The sequence below is a fragment of the Erpetoichthys calabaricus genome, chromosome 1 (genome assembly GCF_900747795.2).
Source record: "Erpetoichthys calabaricus chromosome 1, fErpCal1.3, whole genome shotgun sequence".
Classification (NCBI taxonomy): domain Eukaryota; kingdom Metazoa; phylum Chordata; class Cladistia; order Polypteriformes; family Polypteridae; genus Erpetoichthys; species Erpetoichthys calabaricus.
In genome coordinates this window covers 25,462,427-25,480,538 of record NC_041394.2, presented here as the reverse complement: position 1 = coordinate 25,480,538, position 18,112 = coordinate 25,462,427, and the positions used below count along the sequence as shown (strand labels likewise).

Below are 18,112 nucleotides of genomic sequence, written 5' to 3'. Positions count from 1 at the left end.
GTTTTGAAAGTAATGCCAATTGTCTGCGTATTTTAAGGTGCACTGAACAATAGCTGAGTGCATGGCATCTGGAAGAATAGCTAATCACTGTCTTAAATCTCCTCCTCATAAAAGTACCTTTCCTTCAAATCGAATATTATTATTCATAAACGTTTGTAGAAGTTTATGAATGGTGTTGAGTAAGTGACTTCATGCCATTGAACATCATCAATAAACAACATTTTTTCAAGACGGATGTCACGTGCAGTGCCACCGTTAATGTTCATAGTGGATTCCGATTTGTAGGATCTAATGTAGTTGATAAAGATTTCACTTTCAGGTACATCGTCAGTTATAAGCCTCTGTAGATATTCAGTATATGAATGTAAAGAAGGCAGTCTAATTTGAACCTTTTGACAACAACGTGTAAATGTATAACTTGTATTGCCAGTTGTTTCTTCAGGGAAGTGAACTGAATGACAATGATTGCAAATGACATTCATTAATCCGAATGAATTTTCCTGGTGTATGTTTTTCTTGTGCCGTTTGAGAGGCGCGTTGTTGCATGTGTAGTATTTGGGACGTGTTGTTTTGGAGCTGTAATCGATTTGCCTGTGCTGTGTGAGAAGCCCGTTGTAGCCTTCGCTGCCGTTAACATGTTTTGCTTGTGGTGTTTGAGTGCCGCGTTGTTGCATGTCCATTATTTGTGACGCGCTATTTTTGATTTTTAATTGATTCGCCTCCGCTTTGCGCAAAGTCCGTTTCACTCTATGTCGTGCATTGTTTGTATCGTGCCTTGTCCGTTTTTGTATGTCGGTCAGTTGAGTTTTCTGCTTTTGGAGTCTTGCTTGCTTGTTTTCTGGCCGGTCATATGCGCGTTGCTTTGCTCCCTTTTTTGTATGTCTGAGACGCGAGCTCTTTCTTTTGAAATCGTGCTTGTTTCGATGCAGCAGTTTGAGACGCGCGCTGTATGCGTCTACGTTCAATGTGTCTGTTCATTTGGGCAAGTCTCTGTAACGGGGTTACTTGAGCTTTGCGTTTTTTGATCCGAGACATTTTTTCTGAGATGGGAGGTGTTTCGTTTTGAATCCGTGCCTGTTGCGATGCAGCACTTTGATTGATAGTTTGCGTCATGTGGATCTAGGATGTAGATTTGTGCATATTTGCGTTGTTGATTTGTTTCAGGGTGCACTGTTCCAATGCGATGCAGTATTTGTGCACATATGCGAAAGTAGTATGGGCCATTGCCTTTTGGTGGCCTGATATTTACTCCGGTATACGCAAAAGCAAATGAACCATTGTAGGATCTAATGCAGTTCATAAAGTTTTTACTTTTAGGTACATCGTTAGTTAGAAGCTTTAGTTGAGCTTTGCGTTTTTGGAGACGAGACATTTTTTCTTTTAGAAATATGGATAAGTAATAAGGAGAATTGCACTCACTGTTAATATGGAGCCTTTTCTGCGGTTGAACGGTTAATAGTGCCTTATTGTAATAAGATCCACCTATGCTGCATAGCCGTCTATTTTGTTGTTTCTTTCGTGTTCGTGTGTTTGTTCCTGTTATCCTTTCCTTTTCGTTTTGTACCCGTGACCGTGTATTCATGACTTGTTTCTTTCTCAGCATGCGAAATATGGATAAGTAATAAGGAGGATCGCAGTCACTGTTAATATGTTTCCTTTTCTGCAGTTGAACGGTTAATAGTGCTTTATTGTAAGGAGATCCACCAATGCTGACACCTATGCTGTCTAGTGTGAAGGTGTTGATGTTCACTTTAGAATATGTGGGTTTGGGTGTCACTTCTTATGGATGTGTGTGTGTGGGGGGGGGGGGGTGAGGATTGTTGTCGCGCGAGCGTCTTCTTTCTTTTTGTGTTCCTGTGTCTTGTTGAATCCCCCTCTTTGTGTGTGTCCCGTCCCTTGCTTGTAGGGTCTGTGGGGTGGTTTTGTGTTCTTTTTTTTGTGTTCCATGGGCTTGTTGAATCCCCCTCTTGGTGTGTGTCCCGTCCGGTGCCTGTAGGGGGGGGGTGCCTTGCTGTTGTGCGCGAGCCTCTTTTTTTTTTTTTTTTTTTTTTTTTTTGGGTCTAGTTTCGTGTGCAATGTGTTTCGTGCTTTGCTTGCGTTTGAATACTTTTTTATGTTTTTTTTTGGGTCTAGTTTCGTGTGCAATGTGTTTCGTGCTTTGCTTGCGTTTGAATACTTTTTTATGTGCCGTTTCCTTTTTTCGGTGCTCTTTGCGCCTCATTTCTCAATTTTTCCTGTGCTCACTCCTTTTTTCTGTGGTCTTGTCCGCCTCTCGCGGCCCCTCATCCGCCTCTCTCGCCCTCTTCTATCCGCCTTTCTCGGCTCCTCAGCCGACCCTCGCGGACTCTTTTTGCGCCTGCGCAGTACGTCTTTTTGCAGCTACGGCCCATGGCCGGATGTGCCTGCGTCCATCATCCGGTTTAGCATTCTCGGTTAGTAATATGGATATGTGTGTGTATATATATGTATAGATACTGTATATACGGTGGGGCAAAAAAGTATTTAGTCAGCCACCAATTGTGCAAGTTCTCCCACTTAAAAAGATGAGAGAGGCCTGTAATTTTCATCATAGGTATACCTCAACTATGAGAGACAAAATGAGAAAAAAAAAATCCAGAAAATCACATTGTCTGATTTTTGAAGAATTTATTTGCAAATTATGGTGGAAAAAAGTACAGTATTTGGTCAATAACAAAAGTTCATCGTAATACTTTGTTATATACACTTTGTTGGCAATGACAGAGGTCAAACGTCTTCTGTAAGTCTTCACAAGGTTTTCACACACCGTTGCTGGTATGTTGGCCTATTCCTCCATGCAGATCTCCTCTAGAGCAGTGATGTTTTGGGGCTGTCGCTGGGCAACACGGACTTTCAACTCCCTCCAAAGATTTTCTATGGGGTTGAGATCTGGAGACTGGCTAGGCCACTCCGGGACCTTGAAATGCTTCTTACGAAGGCACTCCTTCGTTACCCGGGCGGTGTGTTTGGGATCATTATCATGCTGAAAGGCCCAGCCACGTTTAATCTTCAATGCCCTTGCTGATGGAAGGAGGTTTTCACTCAAAATCTGACGATACATGGCCCCATTCATTCTTTCCTTTACACGGATCAGTCGTCCTGCTCCCTTTGCAGAAAAACAGCCCGAAAGCATGATGTTTCCACCCCCATGCTTTACAGCAGGTATGGTGTTCTTTGGAGGCAACTCAGCATTCTTTCTCCTCCAAACACACCGAGTAGAGTTTTTTTCATCTGACCATATGACATTCTCCCAATCCTCTTCTGGATCATCCAAATGCTCTCTAGCAAACTTCAGACGGGCCTGCACATGTACTGGCTTAAGCAGGAGGACACGTCTGCCACTGCAGGATTTGAGTCCCTGGCGGCGTAGTGTGTTACTGATGGTAGCCTTTGTTACTTTGGTCCCAGCTCTCTGCAGGTCATTCACTAGGTCCTCCCGTGTGGTTCTGGGATTTTTGCTCACCGTTCTTGTGATCATTTTGAACCCACGGGGTGAGATCTTGCGTGGAGCCCCAGATCGAGGGAGATTATCAGTGGTCTTGTATGTCTTCCATTTTCTAATAATTGCTCCCACAGTTGATTTCTTCACACCAAGCTGCTTACCTATTGCAGATTCAGTCTTCCCAGCCTGGTGCAGGTCTACAGTTTTGTTTCTGGTGTCCTTTGACAGCTCTTTGGTCTTGGCCATAGTGGAGTTTGGAGTGTGACTGTTTGAGGTTGTGGACAGGTGTCTATTATATTGATAACGAGTTCAAAAAGGTGCCATTAATACAGGTAACGAGTGGAGGACAGAGGAGCCTCTTACAGAAGAAGTCACAGGCCTGTGAGAGCCAGAAATCTTGCTTGTTTGTAGGTGACCAAATACTTATTTTCCACCATAATTTGCAAATAAATTCTTTAAAAATCAGACAATGTGATTTTCTGGATTTTTTTTCTCATTTTGTCTCTCATAGTTGAGGTATACCTATGATGAAAATTACAGGCCTCTCTCATCTTTTTAAGTGGGAGAACTTGAACAATTGGTGGCTGACTAAATACTTTTTTGCCCCACTGTATGTTATAGAGTACCTGAGAAAAAATACAAAGAGTACACGTCACGTGTTTCACCCTAATTGGGGCTCATCAGGTTTTACACACCTTTGCTTCCCCTTACGAGGATCACACCTCAGATGTCAGCACCCAAGGCAAAGCCTCAGATGTTGCCCCATGGTGGCTGGTTTGCTTACTTGACAGGGTGTAGCTCAGAGTATGGTATTCAGAGGTTTGATCACAATCTGATATTTGGGTGGTCACCTACCAGGTAACGCGTGTGGTTGGTCTGCCAGTCAACAAATATCCTCTGCACCCTCTCATTTGTGAGAAGCTGATCATAGGCATGTTATAGAGTACCTGTCAAAATATATATTCATATATGAGTACATACTGTATATACAGATATATACAGTATAGTACCTATAGTACCTTTTATAATATATACATTTTATGTTTCACCAAAATCATGAAAAGTTTGACAGTTTGTCTAGAGTACTAAAGTGTTTTTTGCTTGTTAGAAACACAATAATGCCTGAGTAATAAAATGTGCACATGCAGCATACCAGCTCAGAATCAGCCCTCACATTCAGTCAGTGGGAGGTCAGGCTGTGAACCTGCAGGTACGCTGACACTCAGACTTGCCACCGGTGGCCTGTCCTGTAACACAGCCTGTCACAGCTTCAGGGGAGCTCATTGATCCACTTTGATGGATCAGGCTGATTGCAAACTATTAATTAAACTCCTTTTTCTCTTCAACAAATTCCCTCCCACACTGATACCCCAGGGGCTTGCTTAGGAATTTAGCTGAGGTTTACCTGAAATTAACATAACCTTAAAATGCCAGAAAAATGATTCAGCAGCTGTTCTTGGACGTAATGGAATAATCTCCAGCTTCCTTGTTGAATCCATAGAAAAGAGATTTAGACTGCACGGAGCATTCTTGTTCATTTTCTACATTTGCTCTTTTGGTTTAATTCAACACCCAAAATATGGCCACATGAAAACATTAAATACTCTGTTCTCTATCTGAATAATCTTACATATTTTTCTTTCCTTTTTTGAATTTCCTTGCAAATTCATTTCAAATTTAAATACAGTGGACCCTTGACTTATGAACTCAATTCATTCGCGAGGGCTGGTTGTAACTCAAGTTGGTTGTAAGTCAAGACTATTTTTCCCATAAGAAGTAATGGAAATGCCCTTAATGTGTTCCGAACCTCGCACAGCAACACTTACTTAACTTTTTTTAATAAAAAAGGGTTGTATAATGTGCATAATTTACCAAAAACACCAATAATTTTTCTAATGTACTAACCAAAAAGTTATAAAAAGTGCCTAGCCTACCAGAAACAACAATTTTATACTGTACTCACCATTTAAGTTGACATCTTTGGCTTGCAGGAAGGAAGGAGGAGAAGAATGAAATGGAAGGTGGTTATCATTTGGAAGGAGCTTCCTTATACAAATCTTTTCTTTGTAAAATTGTCAAGATGGTGGATTTCGACATGCTGTACATATTAGCGACATCAGTCACACGAATGCCACTCTGATATTTCCACACAATTTCCTTCTTCGTTTCAATTGTGATCACTTTCTTTACCTTCGTTACCTTCTCTTCCTTCCTTAGCAATTATTGAAATAAATTATATAAATCACTGCACTGACTGAAATTACATCTACAAACACATGTATCTGGGCTCCGACTGACACTTACAAACGCTCTCGGCTGTTTGTTTATAATCGCACAAGTGGATACACGTGACCGCATTCGGGTCGTAACGCAAGATGTTGGTCGTAATTCAAAACAAAAATTTTGGTCGTAAACCAAGTTGTTCGCATGTCAGGCCGGTCGTATATCAAGGGTCGACCGTACAACTAACACTGAGAAGTGAAATAAAATAAATCTTAGAGCCTCATAACACTGGGGTTCTTTTTTAAATGTGCGCCTTTGAATTATCCAAACATTGATGAACATACAACACATTAGCTGTGTTTTGTAAGAAGGCACATAATAATCCTAAAACTAGAAGGCAAACACTGCAAAACGTACACACAGCTATCTGAGGACTGATTGAGATACAGCGCCCCTTTTTGCACATTTTCCTATGTGGCAGCCTTGTTCTAAAATCATTTAAGTTCATTTCTTCCCTCATCAAGCAACATTCAGTATCCCAGAATGACAAAGTGACAAAAAATGTTTTAGACATTTTGAGAAATTTATAAAAAATTAAAAAAAAAATGTCACATTGACAAAAGTATTTAGGTTGCGATACTTGAAATTTAGCTGAGGTGCATCCCATATGTTGAGAGGTTTGTATGCCGTTATTTGAAGCGGTCAGTTCATTTGATTGGACTGATTAGGAAAGACCACACACCTTGTAGCGATTGTAACTGCTACGCTTCACCAAGTTTATAGTGATAAATGAACTACGGATTGCATGTCAATCCCAAACTGTCTTCAGACCCCTTCCCATGGCGCAAAAAATTACATCCACGAATAAAAGTGTATTTTACAGAAATGACCCAAAGAAAAGGTGCAGAGAAAAAATGTAATTAATGACTTATATGCAATCCCACAAACTCCCTGGACCTAAGCCGATTCTGAAACCGCCTACCCCTCTCCCGACATACACAGTAAACAAATACCATAAAATCATGTACCCAAAAATATCCCATGATGTCCACTCAGTTTAATCTCTTTATAAGATAATCATATCTGATAATCATATCATATCAAGTCTGTGCTTCTGAGGATGTTGTTGGAGAAGTTTAGCGAAGGCCAAAGGAGTTACATTGCGTCTTTGTGGACCTGGAGAAAGCGTATGACAGGGTGCTTTGAGAGGAGCTGTGGTATTGTATGAGGAAGTCGGGAGTGGCAGAGAAGTATGTAAGAGTTGTACAGGATATGTACGAGGGAAGTGTGACAGTGGTGAGGTCTGTGGTAGGAGTGACGGATGCATTCAAGGTGGAGGTGGGATTACATCAGGGATCGGCTCTGATCTCTTTCTTATTTGCAATGGTGATGGACAGGTTGACAAACAACATTAGACAGGAGTCCATGTGGACTATGATGTTTGCTGATGACATTGAAGCCACTGTATCGAGATTGCAAAACCATTGTTTCATCCATCCATCCATCCATTTTCCAACCCGCTGAATCCGAACACAGGGTCACGGGGGTCTGCTGGAGCCAATCCCAGCCAACACAGGGCACAAGGCAGGGAACCAATCTTGGGCAGGGTGCCAACCCACCGCAGGACACACACAAACACACCCACACACCAAGCACACACTAGGGCCAATTTAGAATTGCCAATCCACCTAACCTGCATGTCTTTGGACTGTGGGAGGAAACCGGAGCGCCCGGAGGAAACCCACGCAGACACGGGGAGAACATGCAAACTCCATGCAGGGAGGACCCGGGAAGCGAACCCAGGTCCCCAGATCACCCAACTGCGAGGCAGCAGCGCTACCCACTGCGCCACCGTGCCGCCCACCATTGTTTCAGTTAAGTTATTAAAATTTTTTTTTAAATCTATACACCCAAGTGGCCCCCCCAAGCTTGTAGGCCCTTGTACTTTGCACAATTTGCACAATCCATTGCAATGTCATAGATTGGAAGCTCCTAAGAGCACAACGGACCCATAATTCTAATAATTGGAATAAATTAATCCATTCGTATTATCGCTGAGGCTGTCAAGGTGGAGAGTAGGTGACAGAATGTCAAAGCAGTCCTGAAATGCTTTGTGAAGAGTGACACATGAACAGGAGTAGACTGGGTGGGTCATTGGGAACTCTGTGAAGGTGTGCGTTGGCCCCACGCTACCGGGTCCCACCGTGAGCCTCCTTAACCCACCACCGCCGATAACATTTCCAAGGGATGAGCCAAGAAAATGAGGACACCACACAAAGCAAGCAGAAGGTGAATTATTAAAGCTAGTCCAAACAAAAGTGTCCCAAAAGTGCAGTGCTAAGTTCAGTAAATAAATAAATAATAATTAAAAGTGAGCTGTGAAGGTTAAAATTCAAATAAATAAATCCATTTAAAATGAGGTTAAAAACCATCTGGCAGGAAAAGCCCAGTGCATCTTTCTTAAAAGTGACGTCTCCTCTGTTTATCCCATATGGGCCTCACAGCAGAGGAGTCGCCCTACTGACAGACACAGCCGTCCTTCCATGGGTCCAGGTCCCTGCCACTCCATGGCTACAGTAAGTCTCCCTCTTCAGACCTAGGCTTGGCTCCCCAAAGGCTATGGTCTTCTGCGGCGAGTCATTCACAGAAGTCACTCCTGCTCCTTGTACACGTGTGACCCATTTCATCTACCCTGAGTGTCGGCCTAACACTCATGTCCAGGGACTCTCCTCCCAGCTGCCTGCCTTCTCTCTCTCAAGCCTCCTTTCTTCAGCTCGCTCATTCCTGCATCGGCACTCTCTCCCTCATGTCTTCCTGCCCTCTTCTTTCTTTAACCTCCAGCCTTCTTTTTGTTCTTTTCTTATCCCATGGCCCCCTTTTATATGCTGCAGAACAGTTGCAGGTGCAATCGCTTGATTGCCACCCCGTGCTGATAATGAGACAATCAGAATGTCTGCATGTACCAGTAAGGCAAAGCACAGATGGCTGACCACCTCGCACCAACCCGGAGACGAGCCATCTTCTCAACAGATGGCTCACACCTGCTGTACCCCCTAACACGAGCGCCTCTAATAATTTATTTTAAATGGCCACTTTTTTCTGAGCCACGTTCCCACTATACCACAAACTCATTCCACAATATGGAAGCAAGAACTGAGAAATTGTGTCAGCTGGCAGAAGCTGAATGAATAATGCTTGTTAGGAATATAGTTTTGAACAGAATATAGTGCCAAACAAAACCATGGAGGGTCTTCTCAGTCTAGTCCAGCGTTTCTCAACCTTTAAGTATTTGCGACCTGAGTTTTCATAACAGTTTTAATTGCGCCCCCCCTGTTTTTTTGAAACCCTAATAAAATTTATTCCTATATTTTTTGCTGCAGATACACCGCTACAAGTTTAAAATTTCCCTGGGAATGGTGAAATTACACCACATACGGGAACATTCGCGCCCCCTTTTCTGTTACTTGAGAACCGCTGGTCTAGTCCAACACTTTTGAATTACTTGAAACAAGTGAAGAGAAGTGACATAGAAGAACAATATATACCATTAGGGAAGTAGCCTTGGCGAGTGTCAGAGGTCATTTTAAAAGACTTGCCAGTTATGAGTGGCAGCAATCCCATTTTTCGAATATGAGGTTGAGTAGAACAGGTTACGAAAGACTGGCACCTTGGGAAGAACAACGCTAAATGACTTAGTCAAAGGAGAAATGTATTGCTTGACGGAGAGGCAATCAACTTGAAATGACTTCATTTCCTTCACTCAACACATGACCGAGGTGACTGAGGTGTTTCTATGTAGTCCATTAAGACTGAAAGCAGGAATTGTTAGTCCAAAAGTCTAATTATTTACTTTGATTCAAAGAAAAAAAGACATTCTTATTATAAGATTACTTTCAATGAAAAACCTAAAGCTTTGGAATGAAGCAGCAAGTATCTAAACCTGAAATGTTTCCTTTATTGTCTATGTGCAGGCTTCTCCAGCCTCTCCATTGCAGATCAGATGTCACTGCTTCAGAGTGGATGGATGGAGACTCTGGTGATCAGTGTGGTGTCGCGTTCGTTGAGCTTCTCAGAAGAACTGTATTTTGCTGAGAATTGTATCTTGGATCGGATGCAGTGCAGGAACACAGGCCTTCTAGATCTTCACACAGCTCTTCACCAGCTTGTTACCAAATACCAAAAGATGGGTCTCTCTCCGGAGGAACTTGTGACACTCAAAGCCATGGCTCTGGCCAATGCAGGTGAGTGGGACTTAATTTTGATCTTTTATTTTAGTGAATGTAGGACATCAAAAATGTTCCATCAATCGCTCCATTTTCCAAATCTAGCTTGGAACATCATCTAGAACGAACTGAAGGACAAAGATCCACATAGAAAAAAGCAGGGCTGTTCATGAAATTGATTATACATACTTTGAACAGTCTTTGTTTGTGTGGAGTTTTTATGTTCTCCCCAAGACTGCATGGCTTTTCCTCACAAATAAAGAACTGATCATTGATTTCAGGGAGATGCAGGATGACCACTAGCTACTGTATATTAACAGTGACAGAATGGACAGAGTCTCTAGTTAAGGTTCTTGGTACCTACATCTCAGAATATCTCATATTGTCAATAAACACAAAGTCACTGGTGAAAGAAACACAGCACTGACTTTACTTCCTGAGAAATCCCAGGAAGTTTGATCTGTCACCAAAGCTTTGGTGTCTTTCATTCGTTGTCCCACTGAGAGTGTCCTGCCTCATGGGATACTCGTGTGGTACGGCAACAGCTCAGCAGCTGACAAAAAGGCTCTGCAGCGAATCATTAAAACAGCAGAGAAAATTACCAGCACAACTTTGCCTACCTTGGAAGACATCTTCACCTCTCGATGTCTGTGAAAGACATCCAGCATCATAAAGGACTTGTATCACCGAGCACACAGACTGTTTGAACTTCTCCCCTCAGGAAAGAGATATACAGTAGGTCAATGAGAGTGCAGACCACAAAACTGAGGAACAGTTTCTACCCCACAGCGATTACTACACTGAATTCTGTAATAAAATCACACAACTTATGAAATAACTGTGAAATTTCATATTCATCATTAGTCAGTCAGTCATTTTCCAACCTACTATATCCTAACACAGGGTTATGGGTGTCTGCTGGAGCCAATCCCAGCCAACACAGGGCGCAAGGCAGGAACAAATCCTGGACAGGACGCCAGCCCACCGCAGATATTCATCACTATTATTTATTTATTTGTTAAATATTTTTAGAAAAACATATATGCTAACAATTGTGTAATGTGTGAACTGTCTGTGTGAGAATATTAGATATGTGGTTTTTAAAAGTGTAGTTTTGAGCATCGTTTTAGGTAGCATTCTGGAATCTTATTATACAATGATAATAAAGAAACCTTATCTCATCTTATCTTCTCTTTATCTTATCTTGACTTGCATCGTCTTATCTTATCTTATCTTATCTTATCTTATCTTATCTTGTCTTGTCTTGTCTTGTCTTGTCTTATCTTTCCTTTACCTTCCTTTTGCTGCCTTATCTTGTGTTACCCTGTCTTATCTTGTCATATCTTCTCTTATTTTGACTTGTCTTGGCTTATCTTATCTTTCCTTATCTTATCTTATCTCATGTGTTCTTATCTTGGCTTTCCTTGCCTTGTCTTGGCTTGCCCTGTCTTATTTATCTTTTCTTTGTCTTGGCTTGTCTTATCTTATCTTTACCTTCCTTTCATTGTCTTCTCTTCGCTTCTCTTCTCTTAGTTTGTCTTGGCTTAACTTATCTTACTATCTTATCTTTACCTTCCTTTCCTTGTCTTATCTTGTCTTTCCCTATCTTCTCTTCTCTTCTCTTGTCTTATCTCATCTTTTCTTATCTTTGCTTGTCTTTCCTTTCTTTGACTTGTCTTGCCTTATCTTATTTTAGCTTATTTTATCTTATCCTTCCTTTACCTCCCTTTCCTTGTCTTATCTTGTCTTACCCTGTCTTATCTTGCCCTCTCTTCTCTTCTCTTACTACATCTTGTCACATCTTATCTTTCTGCATCTCTCTGATGTTTTATGTTAACTGATGTCTGTAAACTGTCCCTAGTGTGTGTGTGTGTTTTGGGGAGTTGGGGGGGGGGGGGGGGTGGGGGTGGGGGGGGGGGGGGATTGAGGGGGGGGGGTGGGTTACTTGAGGGGTTGTTGGGCTCCAAGGTGTGGTTCTTGGCTTGTACCCATTCCTGTCTTCATTGGTTGGTTTGAAAAGAGATGGAAGGATACAATTTTGAGCTGTCTTATACACAAATGATAAATCTTCTTCAGTGCCTAATATTTCATAATTTCATAAAGTTTTTATTTATTTATTTCAAAAGTTAACCTGTTCTATAGTTATGAATGTGAATGTGTGTGGCCAAAAGTTTGTGTAAACCTGACCAGCACCACTTCTGGTTGCACATCCCATTCCTAAACTATGGCCATCAGTATGGAGTTAGTCTTTGTGGATATAACATCCTCAAGTCTTCTGGGAAGAATTTCCATAAGATTCTGGAGAGCGTCTGGGAGAATTTGTGCCCATTCAGCCAGAGAAGCATTTGTGAGGTCAGGTACTGATGTTGGGTGAGAAGACCTGGGCTCATAATTGGCATTCCAATTCATCCCAAAGATGTTCAGTAGGTTTGACGTCAAGATTCTATGCAGGCCACTCGACTTCCTCCATGTCTTGATGCACTTGGGCACAGTCATACTGGAACAGAAAAAGGCCTATCTCAAATTGTTGTCACCAAGCTGGAAGCACACAATTGTCTAAAATGTTTTGGTATTGTGTAGCATTAACAGTACCCTTCAGTCCAACCAAGGGACAAAGCCCAAACCCTGAAATTCATCCCCAGACCATTAGCCCTCCTCTATCAAACTTTAGAGTAGGCACTAGGCAGCCCACAATGTAACATTCTCCTGGAATCTGCCAAACCCATATTGGACCATTAGACTGCCAGATGGTGAAGTGTGATTCCTCACTCCAGAGAACATGTTACCACTGCTCCAGAGTCCAATGGTGGTAACTTGGCATTGGACATGGTGATTTTAAGCTTGTGTGCAGCTGCTTGGCCAAGAAAACCCATTCCATGAAGCTCCTGATGCTCAGTTATTGTGCTGATTTAACTTCTAGAGGCAGTTTAGAACTCTGTTGTGTGGCATGCAACACAGAATAGGTGATTTGCATGTGCTGGGTGCTTCATCACTTGGCAGCCCAACTTTGTGAGTTTCTGTGGGCCACCACTTCATGGCTGAGCTGTTGTTACTCCCTGACACTTCCACCACACAATAATAGCACTTACAGTTGACCGTCGCAAATCTAGCAGAGCAGAAGAACCCTTTCTACTGCCAATGGAGATTTGCATGTCTATGTGCTTGACTTTATGCACCTGCTAATAATGAAACTGAACTCAATAATTTCGAGGGTCTCCACGTACTTTTGACCATTTAGTGATCTATTTGCTATACAGTAACGACAACAACAACTTATTTCTTGTAAAGCTCAAAGATCACACAAGGAACGCCTCAATGGGCCTGTTTTTTTGACAGCCCATCCAGACTTGACTCTCTATGAAGACAAGAAAAAACTCTCGAAAAAAGAAAATAAACTTACCTTACAGCCATGCATTGTGTTTGAGAAACATCTGTATGAGTTTAAGTCGAAAATTATCTATACTTGGTGTGTCTGTGATCACCATGGTTAAGTTTCGACCTTGATCAGACAGTTTATCTTGTTGGTTTCTGGGAGTAAATGATATCCTGCTGGAAGTAGCCATCAGAAGATGGGTACACTGCGGTCATAAAGGGATGGACATGGTCAGCAGCCATACTTAGGTAGGCCATGGCATTTAAACAATGCTCAGTTGGTACTAAGGGGCCCAAAGTGTGGCAAGAAAATATCCCACACACCATTACACCACCAGCAGCCTGAACTGTTGATAAAAGTCAGGATGGATCCATGCTTTCATGTTGCTGATTCCATATTCTGACCTTACCATCTGAATGTTGCAGCAGAAGTCGAGACTCATCAGACTAGACAATGTTTATCTAATCTTCGATTGTCCAATTTTGGTGAGCCCGTGTGAATTGCAAAGCATTTTAGCACAGAAAACTGTCCACTCTCTGGATATTTTCCCTTTTTCAGATCATTCTCTGTAAACCCTCGAGATGGCTGTGTGTGAAAATCCCAGTAGATCAGCAGTTTCTTAAATAATCAGATCAGCCTGTCAGGCACCAGTAACCATGTCATGCTCAAAGTCACTTCAATCACCTTATTTCTCCATTTTGATGCTCGGTTTGAACTTCAGCAGGTCATCTTGACAATGTCTACAGGCTGAAATGCATTGAGTTGCAGCCATGTGATTGGCTGATTAGATATTTGTGTTAACAAGTAGTTGAACAGGTGTACCTAATAAAGTGGCCAGTGAGTGTACATCAGAGTCGATTTAGCATCGCCAATCCACTTTACCAGCTTGTCTTTGGACTGTGGGAGGAAACGGAGCACCAACAGGGACACCGAGAGAACATGCAGGCTCCACACACACAGAGAACACCCAGGGACATGAAGCCTGGTCTCCTCCTTTGTGAGGAAACAGCACTACCACTGAGCCACCATGCCACCCTACAACCCCATATGTTGATCATTATTAAATGATTTCATTCATGCATTTAACCTAGATAAAAAATTGGGAATAATTTAAAAAACAAAACATGCAAAAGACAGCAAAAGGTGTTAAGTTTCCAATTTAACCAAATTGTGGTTTTAAAGGCTAACAAAAATAATAAATATATTGTTTACATATTTATAATATAATAATACATAAAGATCAATAATAATGCACAACACATTTGTTCAATGACTATTTAAACATACTGTATATTTTTTGCATTATGTGCTACAACTTTAATATCAGATCAGTGTACAGGCATAAAAATCCAGCTGAACAATAGTAATAAAAGAAAACAGTTTTGTTCTTGAATGTCCCTCCCTTTGTGCTGCCGTGAAGGCCCCCCATTTGCACGCTGCCCATGTCGTCCTGCTCAGGCTTAATTAACGGTCCTCAGTAGTCTCCAGGGTTCTGTGGCAAAGACATCATTCTTCCCGTCTTCCTTCTGGCACAGCATACAGCAAGTCTTTTAAAAGGCAGTTAAGGACTAGGGGATAAGCAGCAGGCATTGGCAGCTGTCAGCCCCTGAGAAAGCTAGCAGGTCTCGAGTATTGGCAAGCACCATGAAGAGCCTCATCTGGAGACCACGTGCTGAGCTCTGCACTGCTTAGCCTCGGCCCGTATGTGCAAATCATTCCCTCTGAATGAGAGCTCCTTGAGAACCGAGATGGCCAGATATGCCTCATTTAAAAGTGATAACTGAGGAGTGTTCTGCAGTCTTTGGTCACATTTGTTTCTTCTAACAGTGTAGCATGAAGAACGGTAAAAAGTCAATACATGAGAACACAGTGTGTGCTAAAAAGTAAACTGCCCATCTTACACATACACTCGCCTTCCCTTTGAAACTTTCTTACCTCTTAGTTTGAAGATTCGCACTGTGGTGAACTGCTGGTGGTCAGTCGCGACCCACAACATCTGACCAAGAAGTGGTCTTCTTATAGCATAAAGTAGCAGGAGGACCCCTTGTGTTGGCTGAGCAGACACTGTGAGCAAAGCACTTCCTGGTGACGTCAGCCTCACTCTCTTTCTCTGAGCCCCCACTGTTTTTGCACAACACCACCACAACACTCTACCTGACCACAGTTCAAATCCCATCCTCGTCACCAAGTTTACTGCTGTGGATTCACACCACAAAGCATCTCAGTTCACAGGTTTGAACCCACAACATCTATCTCAGAAGTAGTCTTCTAATAGCGTGGGCTTATAGAGATTTACTTGAATGAGCTGCGTAGATACCTCTCTCTCTGTCTGTCTGTCTGTCTGTCTGTCTCTGTCTGTCTGTCTGTCTGTCTCTGTCTGTCTGTCTTTCTGTCTGTCTCTCTCTCTCTCTCTCTCTCTCTCTCTCTCTCTCTCAGCCCCCACTTTTTTGCACCACAACACTCTACCTGACCACAGTTCAAATCTCATCCTCGTCACCAAGTTTACTGCTGTGGACACACACCACGAAGCTTCTCAGTTCACAGGTTTGCAGTGTGGTGGACTACCGGTGGTCAGCCATGAACCCACAACATCTGGCTCAGAAGCACTAATAGCGTGGGCTTATGGAGACTTACTTGAATGAGCTGCGTAGATACCTCTCTCTCTCTCTCGCTCTCTCTTTCTTTCTCTCAGCCCCCACTTTTTTGCACCACAATACTCTACCTGACCACAGTTCAAATCTCATCCTCGTCACCAAGTGAACTGCTGTGGACGCACACCACGAAGCTTCTCAGTTCATAGGTTTGAACCCACAACATCTATCTCAGAAGCAGTCTTCTAATAGTGTGGGCTTATGGAGATTTACTTGAATGAGCTGCATAGATACCTCTATCTCTCTCTCTCTCTCTCTCTCAGCCCCCACTTTTTTGCACCACACCACCACAACACTCTACCTGACCACAGTTCAAATCTCATCCTTGTCACCAAGTGAACTGCTGTGGATTCACACCACGAAGCTTCTCAGTTCACAGGTTTGCACTGTGGTGGACTACCGGTGGTCAGCCATGAACCCACAACATCTGGCTCAGAAGCACTAATAGCATGGGCTTAAGGAGTCTTACTTGTCGCCACAAAGCATATCACAATGTCTGTCTCAGAAGCAATCTTCTAATAGTGTGGGCTTGTAGGAGATTTCCTTGAATGAGCTGCATAGGTAGCATTTCTGAGCACTGCGAGTGGAGCACTTCCTGGGCACATCAGCTGATATCTTTCTCTCTCCATCAGCCCACACCTTTTCTGTGCCACACTGGCACTGCACTCCTGGCGTGCAGATTAGACCCTCGTCACCAAGTGTATTGCTGTGGAGTCACACAACAAAGTATCTTAATTTGCATGTTTGCACTGTGGTGAGCTGCTGGTGGCCAGCCACAAAACCACAACGTCTGACTCAGAAGTGGTCTCCTTACAGTGTGAACTGATAGGGCATATAGTGACATCATTTAATGAGTTGAAAAATTTGAAAGGGGGGGCTGATCCCATCACAAAACTCATCCCACCATGTCTTTATGGACCTTGCTTTGTGCACTGGGGCACAGTCAGTGCACAGTGGAAAAGAAAAAGACCTTCCCCAAATTGTTTCCACAAAGTTGGAAGTATAGCGTTGTCCAAAATGTCTCCGTATGCTGAAACATTAATTTTGCCCTTCACTGGAAGTAAGGGGCCTAGCTCAAACCCTGAAAAACAGCCCCACACCATTATCCCTCCTCCAGCAAACTTCACAGTTGGCACAATGCAGCCAGTCAGGTAACGTTCTCCTGTCATCTACCAACCCCAGACTTGTTCACCTGATTGCGTAACTGAGAAGTGTGTTTCGTCACTCCATAGAACACATTTCCACCGCTCCACAGTCCAGTGCTGGTGTGCTTTACACCACTCCATCTGATGCTTGGCATTGGAAATGATGATTTGAGGCTTGCATACAGCTGCTTAGCCATGGAAATCCATTCCATGACGTTCCCACCACACAGTTTTTGTGCTTAAATCAGTGCCAGTGGAAGTTTGAAACTCTTCAGCTATGGAATCAATGGAGTGTTGGCGACTTTTACACACCATGCACTTTAGCAGTCGTTGACCCAGTTCTGTGACTTTACGTGGTCTTCTGCTTTGTGGCTGAGTTGCTGTTGTTCCTAAACGCTTCCACTTTCCAATAATACCACTTACAGCTGAACGAGGAATATCCAGCAGGGATGAAATTTCACAAAAACCGTCTTATCGCAAAGGTGGCATCTTATCACAGTACCAAGCTTGAAGTCACTGAGCTCTTCAGAACGTCCCAAATGTTAGTAAATGGAGACTGCGTGGTGAGGTGCTTCATTTTATACACCTGTGGCAAAGGGATTGATTGGACCTGTGGAATTCAATAATTAAGAGGTGTGTCCCAATACGTTTGTCCGTATAGCGTATGATATGTACACACACACACACACATATATATATATATATATATATATATATATATATATATATATAAAATCCAACGTCTGTCTGTCTGTCTGTCTGTCCGCTTTACATGAGAGGTCTACTTAACGGATTTAGATCAGGTTTTTTTCTATAATTTGCTTGAACATTTCTTTTGATTCTGCGACTTCTCTCATTGCGGTATGTATCATAGTTTGCTTGCGGTACCGATTTATTTGCGCGAATCCAAGAGGCACACAGCGGGGCATGGCCCTCCTCACTCACATGCCAGCCTTGGGGTCGTACCTTACCTCCACTTAGCTAGCGAATGAGAGAACTACTTAATGGATTTAGATTGGATTTTTTTCTATAAATTG

General features: G+C 42.6%; 1 protein-coding gene across 1 annotated transcript in view; it reads left to right on the top strand.

Annotated features, from left to right (window-relative positions):
- esrrd (estrogen-related receptor delta) overlaps window positions 1-18,112 on the top strand; it is a 91,576-nt gene that overhangs the window by 55,494 nt on the left and 17,970 nt on the right. Inside the window, exon 6 of the mRNA XM_028820426.2 lies at window positions 9,655-9,924. Within this exon, the coding sequence (XP_028676259.2) occupies window positions 9,655-9,924 (270 nt within the window). The remainder of the gene's footprint in view (window positions 1-9,654; window positions 9,925-18,112) is intronic.